Here is a 26,979-nt window from a genome sequence, read left to right on the forward strand (position 1 = left end):
ACTGAGAGGAAAAAAAAAACAAAAAACACCCACCCAGACTGTGAAGAGACAAAATTACACCAGCAACAAAGATATCAAATAATTCAGAAAGCCAAACAACTTTCTTCCATTTTGCTGAAAAACTACAGTGACCAGAGTGCAGATCCTTTGGCCCAAGCCCAACATTGATCTGTTAGTGTGACATACGGAGCTGTTTTTCTACCCAGCAGCTCCCAGCAAGCGTTTAAATACGTACTCTTAATAACCATTCACGAGAGTGTGTGTCCTTTTTTTAAATTTCAGGACTGGACATAATACTAAAGCCGGAGGCCCAATTCCTCAATGGGAAAGAATCCTCTGAAGAACATTGTAGGCAGAATTCAGAACCTCATGTGCATGTTAAACAACGGCACAACAGCTCAGTGACGTTAATCTTCTACAACCGCTTACCAAGTCATTAATTATAAACAGTTTACAATAAATCAGGCACACGCGTGTGTGAGATCATCTGTGCTCGCCCCTCGCCAAGTCCCTTAACGAGTCATTTCACTGAAAACTAACATAATGTCACAAATAAACACCTGACAAAGTGGTTTTCTTTCCACCAAATCTGACAGACAACATTTACTGGAAATGTACAACTTTACTTTACTGACTGCAAAAGTGCTTTTTTTTTGTTTTGTTTTTTTTGCTTAAACAACATAAAAAAATTTGTTCAAGTGTTTGTGCTTTTAAAGAGTAACTCAAAGGTCAAATTATAGTTTTTTTTGGGGGGGGGGAATTTATGTTTTTGAAACCAAGAAAATGATTTTGTGAAAAGAATGTTCAAGATTTAAAAAAAAAAAAAAAAACTCAAGACAAATACGTCAGTGATACAAGTCGTGTCACAGACGGGCGTCTGGCTGGCATCATGCAGGACGTAGCAGCGACTTCTGATGAGTGTTTGTGTCAATGGGGAGAAATATTGTAGGAAGGTTTTCTTTGAACATCACCACCATTCCCAAAAACATGATTTATTTATTAAACCTACAACTTACTCCTTACGTTTTGGTATGTTGTAGATCTTTTGCATCAAAAACTAGTCTGTTTACTATTATACTACTTCTGTTTTTGGTCAAAGCTCAATACGGTGCATTCATTGAGTCTAAAACATAGTTTATTTTTTTAACAATACAGATAAGGGAAAAATAAAGTTTAAATATTACCCAAAAAAAAGCAGGCAGAAGACCTGAGAGCTTACACAGAAACAGGCAGAAGACAAATTTTACAGCACACAGGAGACACAATTCAAAGATTTTTTTGTTTGCTGCAAAGTTCGAAAACAAACGGAGTGTGTTGGTTTGTGGACTTCATTGTGGCACACACACACACACACACACACACACACACACACACACACACACACACACACACACACACACACACACACACACACACACACACACACACACACACACACACACACACACACACACACACCGTGTTTGGCCGCTCGCCGAGCATGCATTTGGCAAATTGGCGGCAAACACCCAGGCTAAACGGCTGTGTGAAGTAAGAGTGTGCAGACACCCTGACTGAAGAGATCATTAACTCGTCCCTTCTGAAGTTGCACGTTTCACACGAAAACAACTGCATTTGGTGAGCGATTTCAAAATTAGTGTTCCATGATGTTACGAGTCCCAGAAAACGTAATCCAGCATTTCCCCCGGTGTAATCCAGTGAGATAGAAAAACAAATAATAATCGTAAAACTGTAATAATGTTTTTTTTTCTGTTCAGTGCTTTGAAACCATGCGGCTGAAATTAGAAACCAGACACAAAGGAGCAGTCAGCACGTCTGGACAAACCATGATCAGGCCGCTAATCCTCGTACTGTGGCGGCGGAGTGAGTGGTTCAACAAAGAGTTCAGCTGCGGGTTGAGAATTTTCTGCATTTTGCTGAAGGAGTTTCTCTGATTTAATCCTGCGGATCTTGAGAGCCAGAGCCTTTCGGCTGTTTTTAGCAGATTTCTGAGCCGAGGGAGCGGCAGTGGGAACGGGGGCAGGGGCGGACCGTGGTACTGCAGGTGTGATCGCCGGCCTCTCAAACTCATACTCAACCCCGTCGACTTTGACAAGGTCGTCATAGGAGGGCAGCTGGGACGCGCTTGGATGCATGGCAGTCTGGCGGAGAGGATACTGTCCGCTGCCTACCGCCTCCTCGTACGTGGGCACTGCGTAATGCTGCGCTTGTTCGTCGCCACTGAACACACAAACACACAAACATGAAGCGCTGTGCAATAATTAGTGCATTCACATTCTTAGATGTACAACAGAGGTGAGTACACAACTGCAAAATGACTTAAATGTCAAACGATTCATCATCGTAAATGATCATCAGATTTACTTTTAGCAAAATTATTACAGATTGCAACGTGTCTTTTAAACACTAATTTACTGAAGCAGAGAGCAACTCACATGGATCTCACACAACGTCCAATCCCAAGGTACCTGATGCCTGGTTTCTGCCAGTGTTCCTGGCATTCAAATCACCAGTTTCGTCCCGTTGTATTGTCTTTCTGCAACGATTTTGACTAATTTTTGGGGGGGCTGCAGTTCAGCACCACTACAAAGCAAGGTTTTTTTGTTTTGGTTTTTTGACAGCTTTACTGTAATTTGCACCCATTTACGGTAGTACTGTACAAGTGCACCTTCAGAACAGACTGATTCACATCACAAAACAATTTGGCAGAAATTTATTTCAATTTATTTCATTTATATACAGTGGTCCCTCATTTATCGCAGGAGTTACGTTCTAAAAATAACCCGCGATAAGCGAAATCTGCGAAGTAGTCAGCGCTATTTTTTGCAATTATTACAAATGTTCTAAGGCTGTAAAACCTCTCACTACACACTTTATACACTTTTCTCAAACAGGCATTAACATTTTCTCAGTTTTCTCTCCTGTGTAAACACTCTCTTTTTTCTTCTGGGCGAGAAGATTATAAACAGACACATGCAGAACTCTCCCTTCGCTCACTGCCTCCGGAGGTATGGATGTGGAATCCGCAAAGAATCCAAGTCCTCTCTCGGTGGCTCTGCGGCTGCGGTCAACAGCCGCATAAAAAAAGCGAGCGTAGTCTCTGGACCTGTTGCCAGATTTGGCGCAGCTCCACACAGAAGATAGGAGGGCGGTTTGAGTGGCCCGCTGCTGCATTTACCGAGCCTGCAGACTCAGTAAGCACATCGGAGGCAGTGAGGGCAATCGCGGTGATGCTGACCGGTGCCGCGGCCGGCCCACCAGATAAGGACGCAGAACACAATGCGCTGTTAAAAAAAAAAAAAAAGCATGCAAAATTGCACTCAAAAAAATCCATGAAACTGCAAGGCCGCGAAAGGTGAACCGCGTTATAGTAAGGGACCACTGTAGTGCCAAATCACAACAAAGCTGCCACAAGGCGCTTCACACAAGTAAGGTCTAACCTTACCAACACAAAGGCGACAGTGATGAGGAAACACTCCCACCGCTTAGGCCATTCTAACAGTTCTAAGGTTTTTACAAAGGTGAAGAACCAAAAAACAGGAACTCAAACAACATGACATAATAACAAAACAATTATATATGTATTTGATGAGAAGTCCACGCAGGTGGTTACACCACAGGCAGGGGTCATCCAGCATCCCTCATGCCATCAGTGGACCTGTTTCCACGGCAATGTACATTTCAAATGCAGACTGCAGTGTGCAGTCCGGCATCCTGTGTTCAGTAGCCATCCCATGATCCGTACCTCGGACAGAGAGAAAAAGAGCAGAACCAGTCTCCAGGAAAAACTCCACCTAAGGTAAAATTCATCAGCAGTAAATCGACAGAAAAGCAGAGAAAATACAAAAGGTGATCGCCGGCAGCTAGCCCTAAGATAATGCTTTTTAAGTTTGGACTTGAAAGTCTCAACAGAATCTGACAATTTTTTTTTTCCATAAAGAGATCATTCCACAGAACAGGGGCACGGTAAGAGAAAGTTCTGTGACCCACAGACTTTTTATTCACCCTAGGGACACAAAGCAGTCCTGCACTGAGAACACAGAGCCCAGGCCGGTACATAGGGTTTAATTAGGTCAGCTAAATAAGCAGGTGCTAGACCATGAATAATTTTATAGGTTAAAAACAGGACCTTAAAATCCGACCTCACAGGGATAGGAAGTCAGTGAAGAGAAGCCAAAATGGGTGCAATGTAGTGAAACTTTCTGCTTCCTGTCTGGAGTCTGGTAGCAGCATTTTGAACCAATTGGAGACCCCTAATGCTGGACTGCGGTAAACCAAAAAATAGAACACTGCAGTAGTCCAATTTAGAAGAAACAAATGCATGAATCAGGATCTCAGCATCAGCCACAGACAGGATGGGACGAATCTTCACTATATTTTGCAGGTGGAAGAAAGCAGTCCTCGTAATATTTCTAATGTGGAGGTCAAAGGACAACGTGGGATCAAAAATCACACTTAATTTAAAAATGCGTAAAATAATCAATCAATCAACTTCAATCAACTTTTTTCTTGTATAGCGCCAAATCACAACAAACAGTTGCCCCAAGGCGCTCCACATTGCAAGGCAAGGCCATACAATAATTATGAAACACAGTCTACGTCTAAAGCAACATAACCAAGGGATGGTCCAGGGTCACCCGATCCAGCCCTAACTATAAGCCTTAGCGAAAAGGAAAGTTTTAAGCCTAATCTTAAAAGTAGAGAGGGTATCTGTCTCCCTGATCTGAATTGGGAGCTGGTTCCACAGGAGAGGAGCCTGAAAGCTGAAGGCTCTGCCTCCCATTCTACTCTTACAAACCCTAGGAACTACAAGTAAGCCCGCAGTCTGAGAGCGAAGCGCTCTAATGGGGTAATATGGTACTATGAGGTCCCTAAGATAAGATGGGACCTGATTATTCAAAACCTTATAAGTAAGAAGAAGAATTTAAATTCTATTCTAGCATTAACAGGAAGCCAATGAAGGGAGGCCAACACGGGTGAGATATGCTCTCTCCTGCTAGTCCCCGTCAGTACTCTAGCTGCAGCATTCTGAACCAACTGAAGGCTTTTTAGGGAACTTTTAGGACAACCTGATAATAATGAATTACAATAGTCCAGCCTAGAGGAAACAAATGCATGAATTAGTTTTTCAGCATCACTCTGAGACAAGACCTTTCTGATTTTAGAGATATTGCGTAAATGCAAAAAGGCAGTCCTACATATTTGTTTAATATGCGCTTTGAATGACATATCCTGATCAAAAATAACTCCAAGATTTCTCACAGTATTACTAGAGATCAGGGAAATGCCATCCAGAGTAACGATCTGGTTAGACACCATGCTTCTAAGATTTGTGGGGCCAAGTACAATAACTTCAGTTTTATCTGAGTTTAAAAGCAGGAAATTAGAGGTCATCCATGTCTTTATGTCTGTAAGACAATCCTGCAGTTTAGCTAATTGGTGCGTATCCTCTGGCTTCATGGATAGATAAAGCTGGGTATCATCTGCGTAACAATGAAAATTTAAGCAATACCGTCTAATAATACTGCCCAAGGGAAGCATGTATAAAGTGAATAAAATTGGTCCTAGCACAGAACCTTGTGGAACTCCATAATTAACTTTAGTCTGTGAAGAAGATTCCCCATTTACATGAACAAACTGTAATCTATTAGACAAATATGATTCAAACCACCGCAGCGCAATGCCTTTAATACCTATGACATGCTCTAATCTCTGTAATAAAATTTTATGGTCAACAGTATCAAAAGCAGCACTGAGGTCCAACAGAACAAGCACAGAGATAAGTCCACTGTCCGAAGCCATAAGAAGATCATTTGTAACCTTCACTAATGCTGTTTCTGTACTATGATGAATTCTAAAACCTGACTGAAACTCTTCAAATAGACCATTCATCTGCAGGTGATCAGTTAGCTGTTTCACAACTACCCTCTCAAGAATCTTTGAGAGAAAAGGAAGGTTGGAGATTGGCCTATAATTAGCTAAGATAGCTGGGTCAAGTGATGGCTTTTTAAGTAATGGTTTAATTACTGCCACCTTAAAGGCCTGTGGTACATAACCAACTAACAAAGATAGATTGATCATATTTAAGATTGAAGCATTAAATAATGGTAGGACTTCCTTGAGCAGCCTGGCAGGAATGGGGTCTAATAAGCAACAATGTGCAGTTCCCACATGCCTGTACAGTCTATGGGTGCAATATCTAGTTCAGAAAATACAGTACTGGTTACTACAAACCATAAATAATACAAAATATGCATCACAAACATGAGAGCGTAATGAGAAAAATGAAGTACAAGTTTTATCACTAATAATGGCCACTAAGGACTGAAATTGCCATTTCACACCAACAACTGACGTCATGCGATTTATACACTGCGTCATAATGACATTATGTATAAGTGAGCATGTGCTAGCTTTTTGCTGATTCATATTTACTTGGTTTCTTCCTTCCACCTCTTTGTTTTTAGGCTATTTGAGAAAATTGGATTCCCCCCACCCCATCAATTAAAAGTTACACCAGCACTGAGCTTTTTAAGATTTAAGTCATTAAAAAGAATTTTCTTCGGCACCACAATAATTTTATTTATTAGCCTTTAAACAGCAGATTCATCATATAACATTGCCAACATGATCAAAATTTGCATTGTCTAGAAAAAATTAGAATCATTTCACTTAAAAAGGAAAAAGTTCAAACGAACAAACGGCCTTGAAATACTTACAGCAGCGACCCGTATAGGCTACAATAGCAACGTCGTATAGATATGTGGCCAAGTGGTTGGTGCGCTTGGTTTCAGTTTGGAAAGTTCCCGGTTCAGACCCCACCCCTGCCACATTTCTCCATATAATGTGGAGTTGCATCAGGAAAGGTATCCGGTGTAAAACTTGTGCCAACATGTAAATCATCATTGTATGAGAAAAAGTTAATTGTTTTGGTTACTGTATATCATTATTGGCCAAAATTCCAAAAGAACATCAAACAATTATACAGACATTAAAGCCATAACAAAACTACTTGGAGAGCACAGCGGTATCATAACCACATTTGAGAGTAACAACCATGTAAGGAAAAGATTACACAGACTTTTAAATCACTAACAATAAAATATCTAAACCCATTTCCATAAAATTTAATTTAATTAAAAAATGGACTGCTTCCCATGTTTAGATCCAATGTATCTGCCATGTTTGATCACAATTGTATTATGCATTCTTAAAATATAAGTATAGATGCTACAGTAGTGTTCAGAATAATAGTAGTGCTATGTGACTAAAAAGAGTAATCCAGGTTTTGAGTATATTTCTTATTGTTACATGGGAAACAAGGTACCAGTAGATTCAGTAGATTCTCACAAATCCAACAAGACCAAGCATTTATGATATGCACACTCTTAAGGCTATGAAATTGAGCTATTAGTAAAAAAAAAAAAAAGTAGAAAAGGGGGTGTTCACAATAATAGTAGTGTGGCATTCAGTCAGTGAGCTCGTCAATTTTGTGGAACAAACAGGTGTGAATCAGGTGTCCCCTATTTAAGGATGAAGCCAGCACCTGTTGAACATGCTTTTCTCTTTGAAAGCCTGAGGAAAATGAGACGTTCAAGACATTGTTCAGAAGAACAGCGTAGTTTGATTAAAAAGTTGATTGGAGAGGGGAAAACTTATACGCAGGTGCAAAAAATTATAGGCTGTTCATCTACAATGATCTCCAATGCTTTAAAATGGACAAAAAAACCAGAGACGCCTGGAAGAAAATGGAAAACAACCATCAAAATGGATAGAAGAATAACCAGAATGGCAAAGGCTCACCTGTTGATCAGCTCCAGGATGATCAAAGACAGTCTGGAGTTACCTGTAAGTGCTGTGACAGTTAGAAGACGCCAGTGTGAAGCTAATTTATTTGCAAGAATCCCCTGCCAAGTCCCTCTGTTAAATAAAAAAAACATGTGCAGAAGAGGTTACAATTTGCCAAAGAACACATCAACTGGCCTAAAGAGAAATGGAGGAATATTTTGTGGACTGATGAGAGTAAAATTGTTGTTTTTAGGTCCAAGGGCCACAGACAGTTTGTGAGATGACCCCCAAACTCTGAATTCAAGCCACAGTTCACAGTGAAGACAGTGAAGCATGATGGTGCAAGCATCATGATATGGGCATGTTTCTCCTACTATGGTTTTGGGCCTATATATTGCATACCAGGTATCATGGATCAGTTTGGATATGTCAAAATACTTGAAGAGGTCATGTTGCCTTATGCTGAAGAGGACATGCCCTTGAAATGGGTGTTTCAACAAGACAATGACCCCAAGCACACTAGTAAACGAGCAAAATCTTGGTTTCAAACCAACAAAATTAATGCCTCGCAGATGTGAAGAAATCATGAAAAACTGTGGTTATACAACTAAATACTAGTTTAGTGATTCACAGGACTGCTAAAAAAGCAGTTTGAACATAATAGTTTTGAGTTTGTGGCGTCAATAGCAGATGCTACTATTATTGTGAACACCCCCTTTTCTACTTTTTTTTTACTAATAGCCCAATTTCACAGCCTTAAGAGTGTGCATATCATAAATGCTTGGTCTTGTTGGATTTGTGAGAATCTACTGAATCTACTGGTACCTTGTTTCCCATGTAACAATAAGAAATATACTCAAAACCTGGATTAATCTTTTTAGTCACATAGCACTACTATTATTCTGAACACTACTGTATGTGGAACCCAAGTTGTTCTGAGGAGCGTACGCCTCCTTTGTTAATGAGCTTAGCAAAATGATAAATAATTGCACTCTTGCTTGAATACAAATCAAAAGGAAATTGAAACTGATATGCGTGTGCCCCCCCCCCACTTAAATGATGTTGAAATTGTTTTGTTAATTGTGTCTGTAACATGGCTCAAGCAGAGGGTCCCCTCTTTGAGTCTGGTCTGGTTGAGGTTTCTTCCTCAAATCCTCAGAAGGAGTTTTTCCTGACCACTGTTGCCTGTGTGCTTGCTCTGGGGATTGGTGAGGTTAGACCTAACTTGTGTAGCACCTTGAGGCAACTTTGTGATTTGGCATTATATAAATGAAATAAATTGAAGAAAGCTGTTCCACATTTAAGGTATAGTCACAAAGCTGATTCTCCAGACTGAATTTTGGTTTTATGTTGTAAACAGTGCAGAATGAACCAATCTGCATCATCATGACTAGGGATGGGTATCAAGAACCGGTTCCTTTCGGGTATCGTTAAGAAATTATTCGATCCACCGACATCAATAAGCTTTTTGCTTAACGATTCTGTTATCGGTCCTTCAGACTGGCCGTTATTTTGGGGGGTGTTTGTCAGGAAAATGATAATTTCTCTACATTGATTACAGACCCTGCAGCGGGTCTGTAATCAACTTTTCTGCAGTGCGCTTTGCTTTGAACCAATCGAAGCAGTGGTTCGCAGACTGAAGCAGTGTTTCGATCTATTGCTTCGTTTATTCTTTCTTTCTTTCGCTTAATTTTCCCCCGCTAAAACCCTAACGAGCATACATCTGTGAGTATTATTTACCTTTTTTTTTATGTTAAACCGACCTGTTACGGTCTTCTGAAACAGTTGATAGATGTATTTTATAACTTGAAAACGGGAGCGATGCTAACACGTTAGCATGTCTATGGCATTTTCAATGTTAAAAGTTAGCATTAAGCAGTTGCAGCTGTCATCACGTTCGGGTGCATTTATTTTCAAATTGTAATTTTTTAAAATTTATTTTTGTTTATATATTAATAATCGAATGATTATTATATACAGTATATACTTATTATATACAATTTTAGAGAAAGAGACAAAAAGAACCTGAATAGAAACACAACAGAAAATATAAAACCAACTAACAATGAACATACATAAATAAATACATACATACATACAGAAATAAATAAGTGTTTCCTGTGAACACCTAGTGACTCTTACACCTCCATTCATCCCTGTCTTATTTAAGTTTAATGACAGTTTGTTTCGTGTGTGTGGATCAGGAGGTCTTTGCTTGAGCTGCTGTCCCCGCGACCCGACTCTGGATAAAGTGGAAGAAAATGGATGGATGGATGGACAGTTTGTTTCAGTCAAACCATATTTTCAATGTGTTCATTTCTTCAGTGATTTCCTCCAGAACTATCTGCCAAGCTAGAAAACTGCTGCATCCTAGTAAGACCAGAATACTACTGGAATGAATGTGAATAAGGAAAGTTGTTTTTTTCCTCACCTAAATGGATGCTGCACTCACTGCAGTTTATCGTCTGGAATAGTCCCAGATTGCATTTCAGAGCTTCTAGAATTGAAACATTTTCGTGCAGGTGGTGTTGGGGGGTAATTTTGGGTTTCAGCTTTTTTTGTTTTTCACCACTTTCATCCCTAATATGTCAATTGTGAGTCACGTTTGTGTGGATTAAAGTTACTAACTGGGACTCCGGTCTTGTTGCGAGAAAAATGAGAATCGTCCTCCGTTCTGTTCACACAGCTCCAAACGCTGCGCGGCTCTCTGACGAGTCAAGTTAGAACGATAGAGTCCAGTTGGAATTAATAACTTCAAAGCGAAACACCGTTTTGTTTATTTTTATTTATGTCCAGAGATCAAGGATACAGTGACCAATTTCATATTTATTTACTTTAAGACTCAATGAAATACATAGAAAACCTGTAAAGCCTACTTTTAATACAAAATTCACAAGAGGTATCGATAAGGGAATCGATAAGGAATTGGATCGATAAGCAGAATCGATCATGGCATCGATATCGATAAAATCTTATCAATACCCATCCCTAATCATGACTGTGCGTAAGGAACAGAGTCTGAAATGTATGATAGCCTTTGATCGTTCCCAACGGTGTAAGCGGAATCACGGGGGCGTTGATCAAATTTTGTGTGACGTGAACATCAGAGTGAATGGGACGGACGGTGGCAACTGGATGTATGAAAGGCGAAAGAAGAAAAAAGGTTTCTACAGACATCCAAAAAAAAAAATATACCAATTGATGCTCTTATTTTGAAATTCACTTTATTGTGGAGCGCCACAATGAAAACCAGCTACTTTTGTTTGTGAACTGAAAAAGTATTTTTAAAAACCTGGTCTATGTCATATGTGGGGAGTGTCAATTTTACCCTAAATAGGTTTAGTTCTTTATAACAGATGTGATTTTTATTTTATATTAGCGTCGACCGATATGTCTTTTTCAGGGCCTACACCAATTATTACTAATCAAGGAGACCATATTTGAAGAAGAATTTTAGAGAAAGGCAAACTCTTAACGCTTAACATATGTTTAACTCAAAGAACCTTTCAGCATAATGTTCACACACAAAGCGCAGGGAGCTGTAAGCAGCATTATTATGACATTAAAAAAAATAAATCAATACATGATGTTTCAGTCCATCAGATGCCACCAGGTTGCACCTCAGACTGCCCAGAAGCTAAGTGATGCCCTGGTCCAGATCTGGGAAGAGATCCCGCAGAACACCATCCATGGTCTCATTAGGAGCCCTGATGTTTCCAGGCATAGATACAAGCAAATGGCGGCCAAACAAAGTACCATTTTGATTGCTACAATGAAATTTGAGCAAAACAGACAAGCCCAGCCCATCATTTTTCCGCTTTAATTTTTGAGGTGTCTTTGAATTCAGCCCTCTGTAGGTTGACGATTTTTATTTCCATCAACGATGTGGCATCCTGTCATTCCCAACACATTACCCAGGTCCATATCAGGACTGACATCCAGCATGATCACACCCCCCCCCCCCACTCCAACTGAGATCTGATGTTTTTTCAAAGTATTCCTTTAATTTTTTGAGCAGTAGATTCAAGTCATATAGTTACAAATAAAACTGAAAACTTCCAGTAACTGATCAAGTTTTTCCATGATGCTTCCCTGAGATATGTCTGCCAACATACTTGATACTGGAGACAAAACTTCAGGTGGTCAGGTGTGTGAGCATGCACCACAATACAAAACTGTTCTAGGGTCTGGATGGCAATCATCCAAGCATCTTATGTTGTTTCATCGGGTTTGTGGCATTATAAGTTATTATGAGTTATTATTACTTTCATTGTTGTTGTTGTTGCAATTATTATTAATATATGAATAAAAATAAATAAGCGGTCCCATTTTAATTAATAAAATACATCAACTGTTTCAGAAGGCCATAACAGGTCGGTTTAACATAAAAACGGTAAATATTGCTCACAGACATATGCTCTTTAGTGTTTTAGCAGGGAAAAATTAAGATAAAGTGAAAAAAAAAAACAATGAACCAGTGAAGCAGGAGATCGAATCACTGCTTCGATCTGCGAATCACTGCTTCGATCTGCAAATCACTGCTTCGATCTGCGAATCACTGCTTCGATCTGCGAATCACTGCTTCGATCTGCGAATCACTGCTTCGATCTGCGAATCACTGCTTTGATTGGTTCAAGGTTCAAAGCAAAGCCACGCTGCACAAACAGTTGATTACAGACCCACTGCAGGGTCTATAATCAATGTAGAGAAATTATCATTTTCCTGACAGACACCCCCATAAACAATGGCCACTCTGAAGGACTGATAAGAGAATCATTAAGCAAAAAGGTTATTGATGTCAGTGGATCGAACCATTTCTTAACGATGCCCAAAAGGAACCGGTTCCCGATACCCATCCCTAATCAAATCAGAGTAATAGGTCCGCTTTGTAGCCAGTAGTGCATGCTATAGCAGTACTGCATGCTATGCTATAGCACTATGAGCACCGAGTTTACACTATCCACAAGACTGTCTACTGATTGGGTATTTGCCAAATGTGATATCAGGCAGTCTAGCTTCGAGTTCAGTTGTCGTTGAGGAGTTGATGCATCGCTGTAGTGATAAATAAGGTTGTTGTTCCACTAAACATGGCAGCAAAACTGTAAACCTAATAAGTGAGTGACCAGAGACCACTGATGCCAGAGGCATGTAACAATTTTGTCAGTATCTGTGTAAAAATAGGCTGGATAGTCTAACTTTTTTTCTTTTTGATGATTTCATTTAGAACCTTCCAAGTACCTTTAATGTTAGTTTTATTTTTTGTCTCCAATAGATCCAGGGTTCTAGCTAGGATAAAATTTTTGTGCAGTGGTAATGTCGAGGGAGTGATGCAACCAAGGGGGGGAGGGAGGCAGCTTTTGAAATTTTAAGCTAAAAATTGGCCATTCTAGGGGTACCCAAAGGGGAAAAGCCAGATACGACAGCCCAAGTCCCTTCATCATGTCCAGAAGGGTGGGGAAGTTTGTTTAGTGGGCAATCTCATTCTGGGTTAGCCAGTACATGGCCCCCAGTGAGGCAGTCGGAGTGTGTGGACATTTTTAAGTCAAGACTAAAAAAAAACTTTTTATTCTCTTTCTTATGAGTACTTTTTATTTTATGTTTTATTCTTTTACTTCTGTTTTTAATTAGGTATTTTCATTTTTTTATTTTTATTTATTTATTATAATTTTTTTATGTTGAACTGTTCTGTGTGAGGCACCTTGAGATGGTTTTTGTTGTAATTTGGCGCTTTATAAGTTGAAATTGAACAACATTTTATTGAGTCTTAAAGTAAATAAATATGAAATTGGTTACTGGATCCTTAAACTCTGGACATAATAAACTCTACATGGTGGATCCTTGATCTCTGGACATAAACAGAAATAAAATCTGTTAGTTTTTGTCAAAAGCATTTCCTTTCAGACATTATTACTGGCATGAATGTCTTTCCATATCTGAGCTGAGCTCTACAGCTCGCTGCGCTGCACGTCAGGTTCATAAAGAATGCAGGACGTCTCATTTTGGGAGGAAAAAAACGTTTTAGTCGATTGTAGTTTATTGTCTGTATTGCAATGTTTGTAAGAGGTGTCATTTTATTTAAAGCGGCAATTCGTTTTGAAGTTATTAATTCCGAGTGGACTCTGTCTCGGCAGAGAGCCACGCAGCGTATGGAGCTTTGCCAGTGGAATGGAGGACGATTCTCGTTTGTTGACTGCAACAAGACAAGAGTCCCAGTTAGTGACTTCAATACACACAAAAGTGGCTCGTGATATTTTAATGGCTTTTAGAGGGGTTAAGAAGCGGACTTACCGCTTCTGAAGAGCAGTGAAACAAAGAGCCACGAGCCATTGAATCGAAGCATTGCTTCATTGATTCACACTTCAAACTGGAGTCACGCTGCAGAAACGGTTGATTACAGACCCGTTACGCTGCATTGAAAATAAGCCTAACGGTCCAAAATTATAGTGTAATGGGCCATAACGCAAGTTTGCGCTAGCTAGAACCCTGAGATCACTATCGTACTGTTTTTTAAAAGTTCTCATAATGTTTGTCAATCTTATATTTTCTTTCGGCTTCATTAGTTCTAAATTTTATAAACTGCTTGTACAATAATTTTCTCATTTTACATGCTTTCTGAAGCCCCTTTGTAATCCATGGTTTATCAGCATTTCACTTATAACCAACATTTGACACAACTGGGCAATGTTTATCATATCAATTGGAAATAATAGAAACAAATGATTCATATGATTTATCTATATCCTCAATGTAAATGTCATACCAGTTTTGATGCATTACATCCATTCTGAGATTTTTAATAGTTACATATGTTATTTTCCTTGTGAAATTAGTGGCAACGCTAATATCATTTTTATCAAATGATGCTTCAAAAGCAGTAAAAATCAGATGACCGCTGATGTCATTAATAAGTAATTCACCCATTAAATTCCCTACGGTAACAACTGTTAATAGTGTTGAAGAAATCATAGTTATCCTAGATGAATGTGTAATCACTGGATATAAACCCATACAAAACACATAGTTTATAAATTCAGTTATTTCTAATTATCTATGAGGGTTTACAAAATCTACGAGGTCTGTTAGAAAAGTAACGGACCTTTTTATTTTTTGCAAAAACTATATGGATTTGAATCATATGTGATTGCATCAGCCAAGCTTGAACCTTCGTGCGCATGCGTGAGATTTTTCACGCCTGTCGGTTGCGTCATTTGCCTGTGAGCACGCCTTGTGGGAGGAGTGGTCCAGCCCCCTTGGCGGATTTTCAATGTCAGGAAATTGGCTGAGCGACTGCTGCTTTGCTTCATCAAAATTTTTTCAGAGAGTGTGAGAGACAGCCAGGTGGAAACCATTTGGAAAATTCAGATGGCTTTCGGTGAAGATCACACAGATTAAGGACAATTACAACTGGATTAAAGACGGCCCACAGCGGCTGAGGGCGCGCCGCACAACGAGCGGCGATCGACAGGCTGAAACGACCAGATCATTTCCAAAGTGAATGCTTTGTTGATCCGGGATGTCGTCTGACTACCAGAGAAATGGCAAGACAGCTGGATATAGCACTTTTTCGGCACATTCCACTGTTACAGGAGTTTTTGTAATGGAAAGAGGAGCAGAGAAATTCGCCACGGAGCGAATTGTGCCCTGCGCCTCCGTTCCGACGCGCAAATTCCTCTGCACGTCTTTTCATGCCGAAAAAGTGCTGATGTCAAACTCTTCTGCCATTTCTGTGGTAGTCAGACGACATCCCGGATCAACAAAGCGTTTACTTTGGAAATGAACGGCACATTCCACTGTTACAGGAGTTTTTTGTCATGAAAAGACGTGCGGAGGAATTTGCGCGTCGGGACGGAGACGCAGGGCACAGAACAAAAAGCAACGCCGTGATGAAGCCTCACAGGACATGTTGTGGCATGTCCAGCTCGTCCACAATTTCTCAGATAGTCACACGACTGAAGAGCCACCGAAAGCCGTCTGAATCTTCCGAATGGTGCAAGAGCTGGGCATGTTAGGGCTTGTCCTGTGAGACCAACACGGAGGTGCTTTCGCCCCATGGCATGAGCGGCTCCGTGGTGAATTTCTCCGCTCCTCTTTCCATTACAAAAACTCCTGTAACAGTGGAATGTGCCGAAAAAGTGCTATATCCAGCTGTCTTGCCATTTCTCTGGTAGTCAGACGACATCCCGGATCAACAAAGCATTCACTTTGGAAATGATCTGGTCGTTTGAGCCTGTCGATCGCCGCTCGGTGCGCGGCGCGCCCTCAGCCGCTGTGGGCCATCTTTAATCCAGTTGTAATTGTCCTTAATCTGTGTGATCCCCATAAGATCTTCACTGAAAGCCATCTGAATTTTAGAAATGGTTTCCACTTGGCTGTCTCTCACACTTTCTGAAAAAATTTTGATGAAGCAAAGCGGCAGTCGATCAGCCAATTTCCTGACAATGAAAATCCGCCGAGGGGGCTGGACCACTCCTCCCACAAGGCGTGGTCACAGGCGAATGACGCAACCGACAGGCGTGAAAAAACTCACGCATGCGCACGAAGGTTCAAGCTTGGCTGATGCAATCACACATGATTCAAATCCATATAGTTTTTGCAAAAAATAAAAAGGTCCGTTACTTTTCTAACAGACCTCGTAGATAGAAGTCACCACAAACAGCAGCTTATTATTTTTGATTGTATTATCAACTGTCAGATTATCCTCAAACATATTTATGTTAGATCCAAGGACCTTCATAAACACAGCTTTTAATTATGTTTTTTTTTATTTTTCACATTTCAACTATAATACATTCCATAACATTATCCACAGAAAATGACATTTTTTGAATAATTTCACTTTGATAACTTGATATGCCATAAAGTGCCACGTGACCTCCCGTTTTAGTCATCCTGTTTGTTGCAAAAATGTCATATCCCTCAAGATGGACAGCATCCACTTGGTCCTCCTTTAACCATGTCTCTGTTATTGCAATAACAGTCTATAAAATATATAAATATCTTGTGAGTCACTTCAGTCACATTTTTAGATTTAGAAATGGATATTTCTCGCTACCATTTACAAACGATATGAGAAATATATTAAGTTTATACAGATATAAGCAGTTTTGGAGTATTTTCCACCATCTTGCTTAATTTTGTTCAAGCGAGCAGCCACCTGATATCACACTGCCTTTCTTTACTCTGACAGCCAGTCGCCGTGTCCTTCCCTGCATCCTTGTGCAGCTCGGGGAAAGCAACCACGTGATCTATGATGTTGCTACCGAATGTAGGTCATGGTGTTTGATCGCTTGAATTTCAACCCAAAAGGGGTCAAAATTATAAATTGTTTCCAGACAGCATCAATTTTGATCATGTGGTAAAAAATATCCCTTAAAAATGATCCCTTAAGGAATAATAATACAGCAGTGCCAAAGAAAATTCTTTTCATGACTTATATCTTAAGAAAAAAAATAACAGACTGTACAGCTTTTTAATTTATGCTGGATACACATACTTCCCGATATAATAAGGGCATCCCTGCTTCGGATATTATCATATTTCAGAGGCATTATAATTTTGTAGCAACAAAGTGACCAGCGCACTCACCTTTCCCGTTGCTCCTGCTCAGTAACTATTCGGATTTGGTTGTTCTGGGCCTCTTGGAGCCTCAACTGCTCCCTCTGTTTGTTCCTCATTCCCAGACCCATGGACACCAGCAGCATTGCCACTCCACATCCCACCAAGATAAAGGCCACAGAGGACACCTGATTTTTCTTGCTACCAGACTCGCTAATGTTCATCTGTGGGTTTGCTGGTACGACACTCCACACAATCATCACAATTCCAAGGGCAATAAGCCCGACCCCCATGGCACACAGTGCATACTGGGAACCGGAGTTTCCACTGGTGTTGCTGCTGTTGCTGCCACTGGCTCCTACACCGTGATGGCTCGGTGGCACATCCATAACGGGCAGCAATTTTTGTCAGTTGCTTAGCTCGTGTTAGATCAGCTGGTGAACTCCAGAAGTAGAAAATCTGCAGAAAGAACAACAAACAGTTAGACATAAAGTTCATGTCTTTTGTGAAATGAAATGGTAAATGAGCTATTTGGACAAAATGAATAATGATTTATGAAAATATGAGATAATTTGGGTTTATTTTTACTGCATGTCAGCTGTGATATTGGCCTGATTCCGTCTGCTGCCTGAAAAACGCAGAATTACAACTTTGCTGGGAATTCTCACTTTGGATTTATTGCACTTTTTATGCTTTTTGCTCATGAAATAAAGTAAACCAGTGACAAATAACGCCTTCATATAATTGAAATGTCTTAAGAGTACTTTAACCTCTTCTCTTCCTTGTGATTTTTTCCAAAATGTCTCAAAACATTCGCTGTGGTTCTCAATTTCCTTGCCGGAGTTCCAGGGCCTTGCTTTCGTGTCACAGGAATTTTGAACATGTTCAAATACTTGTACAACAGATTTTCCCTCAAAATAGTTACAGAGTCAGCGCAGGTGCTTCAAACCCTTCTGACTTTAGTTTTCCCGAGTCATAAAAGTGCATGAAATGTGAAACAACTTTGTGAGGGGTTGGTGACTTGTGAAAATAAATTGTGACTGAATGGAGACAAAAATGAGAATCTGACATTCCGGGTGTGAGACAGCGCAAACTACCATGGGGCCTCGACAAAACTGTGAATACCGGTCAGTGTGATTTCAAGTGAAAATTGTCACCAATTTGCATATTTTCTCGCAAATTTGTGTCTCCAACTACTTGCAGCCCAGTGAGATACTAGTTATACAATTACCATACAGCCCGTTTAAATTAGTAAAAAAAAAAAACAACAAAAAAAAAAAACAACATATCTAACCCTACACTCACCGGCCACTTTATTAGGTACACCTGTTCAATGGATTGGTAACAAATAGCTACTCAGACAATCACACAGCAGCAATTCAATCCAGTTAGCCATCTAGATGTGGTGAAGACAACTTAATGAATTTCAAACCGAACATCAGAATGGGGAAGGGGGATTTAAGTGAATTTGAATGTGACCTGGTTGTTGGTACCAGATGGGTGGCCCGAGTATTTCAGAAACTGCTGATCAACTGGGATTTTCATGCACAACCATCTCTAGGGATTACAGAGAAATAGTCCGAAAAATGGAAGATATCCAGTGAGAAGCAGTTGTTTGGATGAAAATTCCTTGCTGATGTCAGAGGAGAATGGGCAGACTGGTTGAATGGGCGACTGCAAGATGCCATCACGTCAATATGGACCAACATCCCTGAGGAATGTTTCCAACACCTTGTTGAATCTACGCCACGAAGAATTGAGTCAGTTGTGAAGGCAAAATGGAGTCAAACCTGGTACTAGCAAGGTATACCTAATAAAGTGGGCCAGACCAGTGTGACGGAAGCTAGGTCTTTTGATCATGATCCAATCCATGATCCAAGCTCCCTTTTCATCACAATAGTATGGCAAAGCGAATGTAATACCGCCCTCTCTGCGCCAATTCTCCAGCCAATCTCACACTCCATTGTTCCCTCACTCGTGAACAAGACCTGAGGTCCTTGAACTCCTTCACTTGGGGCAAGACTGCATTCCTTATTTGGAGTAGGCAATCCATCTGTTTCCTGCTGAGAACCATGGCCTCAGATTTAGAGGTGTTGATCCTCATCCCAGCTTCTCCATACTTGGCTGCGAACCAAGCCAGTGAGTGCAGGAAATCACAGGCCGATGATGCCAACAGGACCACATCATCTGCAACAAACCGTGATGAGACCCTGAACCCAAAAAACTGAAGACCCTTCTCTACTATGCTTCGATCCTGTCCATGAATATTACAAACAGAATTGCTGACAAGGCATTGCCCTGGCAGAGGCCAACCCCCACTGGAAACAAGTCCGACTTGCTGCCAAGAACTCGAACACAGCTCTTGCTTTGTGAGTATAGAGATTGGATGGCCCTGAGAAGGTACTCCCCTCACTTCATATTCCCACAGCATGTCCCACAGTATCTCCCGGGGTACCTGATCATACACATTCTCCAAGTCCACAAAACACATGTAGACTTGGATGGGCATACTCCCAGGCATCCTCCAGGATCCTTGTGAGAGTGAAGAGTAGGTTGGTTGTTCCACAGCCAGGATGGAATATGCATTGTTCCTATTCAATCTGAGGTCTGACTGCCAACCAAAACCTTGGAGTAGACTTTAACAGGGAGGCTGAGTAGTGTGATAACACTGTACGTCGCACAATCTCTGGTCCCCTTTTTTAAATATGGGGAAACACCACCCCAGTTTGCCACTCCTTTGGAACTGTCCCAGACCTCCATGCAATGTTGAAGAGATGTCTCATCCAAGACGGTCCCTCCACAACCAGAGCCTTCAGGATTTCTGGATGGATCTCATCAATCCCCAGGGCCTTGCCACTGTGGAGTTGTTTGACTAGCTCAGTGACTTCCACCAGGGAAATTAATGATGATCCCCAATCAGCTTCCACCTCTGCCCCTACTACAGAGGAGGCTCCAGTCTAATGCAGGAGTTCCTCAAAGTGCTCTGTCCAGTGCCCGATTACCTCCTCAGTTGAGGTCAACGGAGTCCCACCCTTACTTTACACTAATGATGTTATGCTTGAGTCAGTCTGCTCGACACAGCATCGAGCTTTTTGAACCAGAAGTGTCAGTGAGCACCGTTTCGAGCACGCCCCCATCACGTGACCACTGCGAGCGAGGCCTTGTTACGTCACACCACGTGTCGAGCTTCGCGGAAAATTCGAATAATCTGGGCATTTCAATACGACCCGCCAAGTATTTAAATGAGATCTGAATCGCAGCTCAAACCGTGGGTTTTTGAGAGGAGATTGCTAGCGACACTGTTATTGCCAATTACCACGTGAATCGGAGCCAAGGAAAGCATTAGTTTATATTTAGGTCTAGTTTAGCGTTCATTTAGTATAGTTAGCTACATACACATAGGATCTAACATAGACAGACACACACAACAGGCATCCATTCATATACAACATTTATTCACACAGTACATCAACATAGGTTAGACTATATATTATAGGTAGATCAGAGACTGAGCTGAGTGACTGAAGAGCTGTGATTTTGTTGAAGTGAAAGGTGTGAGAAATGTGTGTGTGTGTGTGTGTGAGAGAGAGCGAGTCGTGGTGAGGAAGGGACATGGAGGAGCCAGTTCCAAAAAGAGCACAATCAATTGCTTGGGGGCACTTTGCTCTAATAAGCCCCAAAAAGGTCAAGTGCTTGATTTGTGCTCAAGAGTTGAAGTACAGTAACAATACGTCTTCAATGCTGCGACACCTGAGGTCCAAACATCCCGAGACATCAATGGCTGTAGCTGCTTCTGTTGCTGCTCCTGGAGCAGGAATCAGGCCATGTAAGCTATATTTTATTCTTTATCTAAGATTAAAACACACTCAAACAAAAATAGCTCAGCATGTCATACTGTATTTCCATTAAAGGCAGACAAGCTGATTTGGATGAGGCACTGGTGGACTATGTTGTGGAAGATGCACAACCATTCAAAATAGTGGAGAGCAAAGCCTTCAGGGCTTTACTACAAAGGTTTGACCCAACATATGCCCACCTCCAGAGGAGAGGACCGGCTCAAATACTGGGCAACACGAGTCGCAGTCTATCCCAATTTGCAGAGAATGGCAAAAAAATATTTGTCGATGCCAGCAACATCAGTGCCTTGTGAGCGGGTCTTCTCCAAAGCTGGAGAGGTGGTGAGGCAGAAGAGGAGCCGATTAAAGCACAATTATTCTTTTTTGGAATAAGAATAAAAATAAGAATAAAAATTGTTGAAAGCTGCACAATCACCATCTCCTATCCCCTCTATTCTAATTTACAAATTATAGCAACATAAGCACCAGTTGCAGAAGCACATGCCTTTCTCACTTTTCCTGTCACATTTTATCGAAATGTAGTTTGAGGAATGATGCCACAAATCTACATATAGTCTACAATAAAGGCTTTCAGAACCATTATGTGTGCATCTGTAGGGACTATTTATTACATTAAAAAGACACAATAATACATATGACATTTTTTTATTATTTTTTTTCAAGAACAAACCACATCAATCATGAATTAATGCAAACATTTGTCAGGGCACTCGCTCAAAGTAATTCTCAAAGCAATCCAGCAGATGTCACCCTTCAAACTGTATCAAACGCGTCGACACAGTGTGTCGATTTTCAGCCAGTTGTGTTGCAGTGGCTCATTGCTTCATGAGGCTTCGAAATTGCCATCACTACTTTTCACAGCTTGGATGGTTCCCCGTTTTCCTCTCCTGAGGTGCCACATGGTCCTCCAGAAGCACCTTGGTGCCGACCGAAAGTCTCTCTCCATGGTTGCTCTGAACTCCTCCCACACCCGCTTCTTTGCCTCCCCCACAGCAGAGGCTGCCACCCTTCAGGCCTGTTGGTGCCTTGTAGCTGCCTCCGGAGTCCTCCAAAATAACACTGACTCCTGAGTGACTCCTTCAGTCAGATGGCTTCCCTGACCACGGGTGTCCACCACTGTGTTCGAGGATTACTGCCCCTTGAGGCACCTAAGACCTTCAGGCCACAGCTCCCCGCTGTAGCTTCAGCAGTGGAAGCTTTGAACATTGCCCATTTCAATGCCCCAACCTCCATGGATGCTGAAACATGTCCAAATGTAAAAGAACGAAATAAATATGATGAAATGTATACATTCATCATATTTATTTCGTGACAAACAGGACCATTGTTGGGTCAGTGGCTGAAGTTTCATCTCTTGAACAGGAGCTGGCAGACTGGCAGCAAATACATTAGAGTCCCTCTGAACAGTTTTTAGGATGAAGTGCATTTATGCATTTCCAAAATGCCACAAACCACCAAAAAATAAATAAAAGTACTTCATTTACTCTATATTTCGAGTCCGTCTGGTAAATCGCCATCGCCTTCCTCCCGGCTCATTTAGTCTGTCTGGTAGTGGTTAAAAAAAATCCTTGTGCTGATTCAGTTCGCTGTCGGTCGCTTTAGCCTCTTGCTACAACAGCTTTGCAAACACTGCACATTGCTGTCTTGCTTTGCGGTGATTTTAGTATAAAACATTTCCAACCAGCGGACATGAGTTGAAAAGTTGGCCAGCTTAATGCTCACCTGTTCTTCTGGCTGCCAGCTGCGGGAGGAACTTCCTCATCCTCATCCTCCTCCTCCACCCCCACAGCCAGCGAGGCTTTTCAGCAGAAACACACAGACATGGCTCTGGATCAGAAAGCTCCACAAGTTGTATCAGAAATTTTCAATCCATGAATTATGTTGATATCGGAACCAGATATGAATATTGGATTGGACCCATTCCTAGTTTGGGCATCTGGTAAGGATGCCTCCTGGGCGCCTCCCTATCAAGGTGTTCCAAGTATGTCCATCTGGGAGGAGACCCTGGAGAAGACTCAGAACTACCTGGAGAGATTATCTCCATACTGGCCTGGGAACACCTCGGGATCCCCCAGTCAGAGGTGGTTAGTATCGCCCAGGAAAGGGAAGTTTGGGGTCCCCTACTTGAGTTGCCCCCATGACCCAATCCCAGATAAGCAGTTGAAGATGTATGTATGTACTCGAAGCATAAACTTCACATGACTAATTTACTGTTCAGACTGACACTGAATGGGTGTGTCTTATAAAAATTCTTCTTTTTACAGTAGACCTGCCCGTGTTTCACTGAAACTGAACTTCGAACTCCCTTCACTAAAATACCACTGATGTTTCCACAAAATGGGTAATTTATGATTTTTTTTTGGGGGGGGGGGGTCAAACCGCAGACCTGCCTTTGAAAGTCACTAATTAACCAACACCAGTTCAGTAAGGTGGACAAGTAGAGCTTGTGCCACTGTAAAAGTAGGAACAATATTTTACAACTTAGTTCCACAGCATACTAATGCACTGCTTTGTTTTATTAAATATGTAAAACATGCCCAACATGTACAATAGTTTATTTGTTACATGAAAATACTGGAGCACCACACTGGTAGAGTGCAAACCTCTACCAACACAAGTTCCAATTCCATAAATTTTTACATCAGGAGGATGTATTTAGTTCCTGCACTTGAATCAAAGTTTTGTTTGTAGTGTTGATGCTTTTTTTTTTTTTTTTTCTGTGGCGGGTGCGCCGCGCCAATCCATCTGCACGTCTTTCATTAAAAAAAATCTCCTTTAACAGTGGAATGTCTGGATAAACTGCTGATTCCGACCTCTTCTGAAAGTTCTCTGTTCTCTCACGACGTCCTGGGTCAACAGAGGCTTAAATTTGGAGGTTTTCAGCTTGAAACAGGATGACGACGTCGCCTCGGAGCGCTGCGTGACGTCCCGCTCCGTGGGAAGTCCTTACAGCGATAGAAACAATCCAAAATCTCTCATCAGCCGTTAAAATTTTCACCGAAAACCAGCAGAATTTCTCCAATGGTGTCCACTCGGATGTGCCTCATAGTTTTTGAAAAAAATTTTGATCAAGCACAGCGCCAGTCTCTCAGCAACTTCTCAGACAAAGGAATTCCAACGAGGGGGCTGGACCACTCCTTCCACAAGGCGTGCTCACAGGCGAATGACGTCACCGACAGGTGTGAAAAAACTCACGCATGCGCACGAAGGTTCAAGCTTGGCTGATGCAATCACACGTGATTCAAATCCATATGGTTTTTGAAAAAATTAAAAAGGTCGGATACTTTTCTAATAGACCTCGTATATTACTCTGGAACAAAGAGGACACACAGTGTTGTAAAGGACAATAAACAGGATGTTAAAGCATAAGCGTAGGAGGTGGGGTCTATTTGGCGGGGGGGACACCAAATTTGCCCGAATTTCAGAAACCCCCATGACTCTTGATTGTTTACATTAATTGGGAAAATAAGTCTGACAACATTTTAGGTCATTCTATTCTGTATTCAGAGTCTACATGGCCCATGCCCGAATTTCACCGGCCCATCTGCCTGAATTTGAGCATTTTGCTGAGCCCGGGGGGGGGGGGGCGATTGCCCCCCCTGCCCCCCCACCTCCTACGCCTATGCATTAAAGTGCAAACTTCACTTCCCCCCGAATGACATGAACAGGAAGCGATTGCAGCTCACCATTGAAAATAACGGAGAAACAACCTGAATTTCTGGCATTTTTACATAAAACAAACGCAATAACAACGTCTAAAAACCCAGTTAATATATCCAGGAGAGTTTTAGGTGCAATATACAGAGAGTTTTATGTTGCGATGTTAGTGCTGTTGTCCGTGTGCAGCAGTTTAAGTGCAGCCTGATCAGAGCGTCTCAGTGCAGTTCTCAATGTTAATGATAGCGCGCCTTTATTGTTTGGACCCGGAAGTTGGAAATCACATGATGCGTTACATCACACTTAACCGGATAGGAGTCTTATCGTCACACAAAGTGACATCAGTTAAAGACGTGCACAGGAGCGCCGACGTCATCGTGACAAACGTTCCGGTGGTAAATAGAGTTTACAAGTTTTACAGCGAAGTAAAACATTAACTGTGGTGGAATTTGGTGCTTATTAGGGAAGAAAATTACAATCTGACAAAAGACGTTTCTCGAACATCAATGAAAACTTGGGGGGCGGGGTTATAATCTTAAAAACTTAAGATGTCCACGGTTTTACCCACTTTTCTCTCTGCACGGTTCGCGTACCTTAAACCACAGTGTGCAATATCGTTCCGTAACTTTGTAAATTAACTTTCTCACGTCTCACAAACGGAAAACGAGCGAACACATAATCTTACCTTTACATTCTGCGTTTAACCACCACTCGCCTTCTTATTTTTAAAGCTGACAGAAGGCCAGTTTGTCTCCGAACTCTACAACATGTCAGCGTTAAAAAAACAACACAATAACCAAACCAGAAGAGAAGTTAGTTGAGAAAAGGGCGGGGCCGAAGGAGCAGACAGAAGGCGGGTCGCTTCCCCTGAGTGTTGCCAGACTCTTCTTCAAGAAACAAGCGCACAAGAAGAGACGACAACCAGCCTCCTAAAAGTGCTCCGTTTACAAGGAGGCAAACACACTGAGCTTCCCTCACCTCTAATTTGTTCAAGAACAGCCAGTTTCGTGCTCGGTGGCTCTGGTAGATAAATTAGCACACAGTCACCAAAGTTTGTCTTTGACTGTATTTGGGAAAACAGTCAGTTCTGTTAGAACAAAACCTACTGCACCAGTGTTTAGTCAAATGGAATTTTGGAAGGCCTGCATGGTTTCTAAATTTAAATTTCATGTTGGAAGATTTAGAATGGGCAGCATGGTGGATTAGTGGTTAGCACTGTTGCCTCACGGCAAGAAGGTCATGGGATCGATTCCCACCTGTGGCCATACTGTGTTCTCCCCGTGTTTGTGTGGGTTCCCTCCGGGTGCTCCGGCTTCCTCCCACATCCAAAGACATGCAGGTTAGGTGGATTGGGAACTTTAAAATAGCCGTAGGGTTGCATGGAGGTGTGAATGTGTTTGTCTATATGTGACCCTGCGACAGACTGGTGTCCTGTCCTGGTGAACCGCGCCTCATGCTCTATGACTGCTGGGTCCCCAGCTTGGAGTATGTGGGTTTAGAAAATGATGGATGGATGGATGGAAGATTTAGAATGTATGACCCAATTATTGGGACCTGCAGGGACTTCAGAAAGGGGGCCATGCCCTCAAATTTATCTAAAGTCTGGGTGTTTTAGTGAAGCTTAGGGCTGGTGGCCAGCGATCACCATTTCTTCTCTTTTTCTTGTTGCTTAATGCTGACAAATTATACTGTATTTGTTGTCTTTTTGCTGCCTGATTCTGTTTTTTTCTCTGTTTGAGGTGGGGCTTCATCCAGAGATGGGAGTAGATATCTTCTGCTGCAGGCCTCATGTCCTGTGCACCAGCATGGACGCAAAAATTTCCTGTATATTCGTGTTGCTAGTTGTGTCGGTAGCATGGCCCAAGCAGAGGGTCACCCCTTTGAGTCTGGTCTGCTTGAGGTTTCTTCCTCAAATCATCAGGGAGTTTTTTCTTACCACTGTCGCCTGTGTGTTTGCTCTGGAGGTTGGTAAGGTTAGACCTTACTTGTGTTAAGCGCCTTTAGGTAACTTTGCCCAACACATTTTACATTTTGAAAACACTCCCAAATTTAAAAGCAACCCCAACGCCCCCCCAAGAAAAGATCAGGTTGCCAGATCAGGTTTTGAATTTTCTAAACTGGC

At 41.5% G+C, this 26,979-nt stretch overlaps 1 protein-coding gene across 2 annotated transcripts; it reads right to left on the reverse strand.

Annotated features, from left to right (window-relative positions):
* Window positions 1–1,426: 1,426 nt before the first annotated feature.
* tmem51a (transmembrane protein 51a) lies at window positions 1,427–25,670 on the reverse strand. Of its 2 annotated transcripts, none has more exons than XM_034173195.1 (3): window positions 25,543–25,670; window positions 17,374–17,802; window positions 1,427–2,220 (listed from the first exon to the last, which is right to left on the reverse strand). In XM_034173195.1, exons 2-3 carry the CDS (start codon window positions 17,730–17,732, stop codon window positions 1,839–1,841), a joined length of 741 nt encoding a protein of 246 aa, XP_034029086.1. In that variant the 5' UTR covers window positions 17,733–17,802; window positions 25,543–25,670; the 3' UTR covers window positions 1,427–1,838. The 2 variants fall into 2 exon arrangements, with proteins under 2 accessions (XP_034029086.1, XP_034029087.1); XM_034173196.1 differs by lacking the exon at window positions 25,543–25,670 and adding an exon at window positions 22,923–22,987.
* Between the last annotated feature and the right edge of the window lie 1,309 nt (window positions 25,671–26,979).

This window comes from Thalassophryne amazonica, chromosome 6 (genome assembly GCF_902500255.1).
Source record: "Thalassophryne amazonica chromosome 6, fThaAma1.1, whole genome shotgun sequence".
In the NCBI taxonomy this organism is placed as follows: Eukaryota; Metazoa; Chordata; class Actinopteri; order Batrachoidiformes; family Batrachoididae; genus Thalassophryne; species Thalassophryne amazonica.

Bases quoted from the DNA above. Each gene is read 5' to 3' on its own strand.
- tmem51a (XM_034173195.1), bottom strand. From the start codon at position 17,732: ATGGATGTGCCACCGAGCCATCACGGTGTAGGAGCCAGTGGCAGCAAC. The intron at 2,221-17,373 runs GTGAGTGCGCTG...TTGTGTGTTCAG, and splicing joins GAGCAGGAGCAACGGGAAAG to TGGCGACGAACAAGCGCAGC.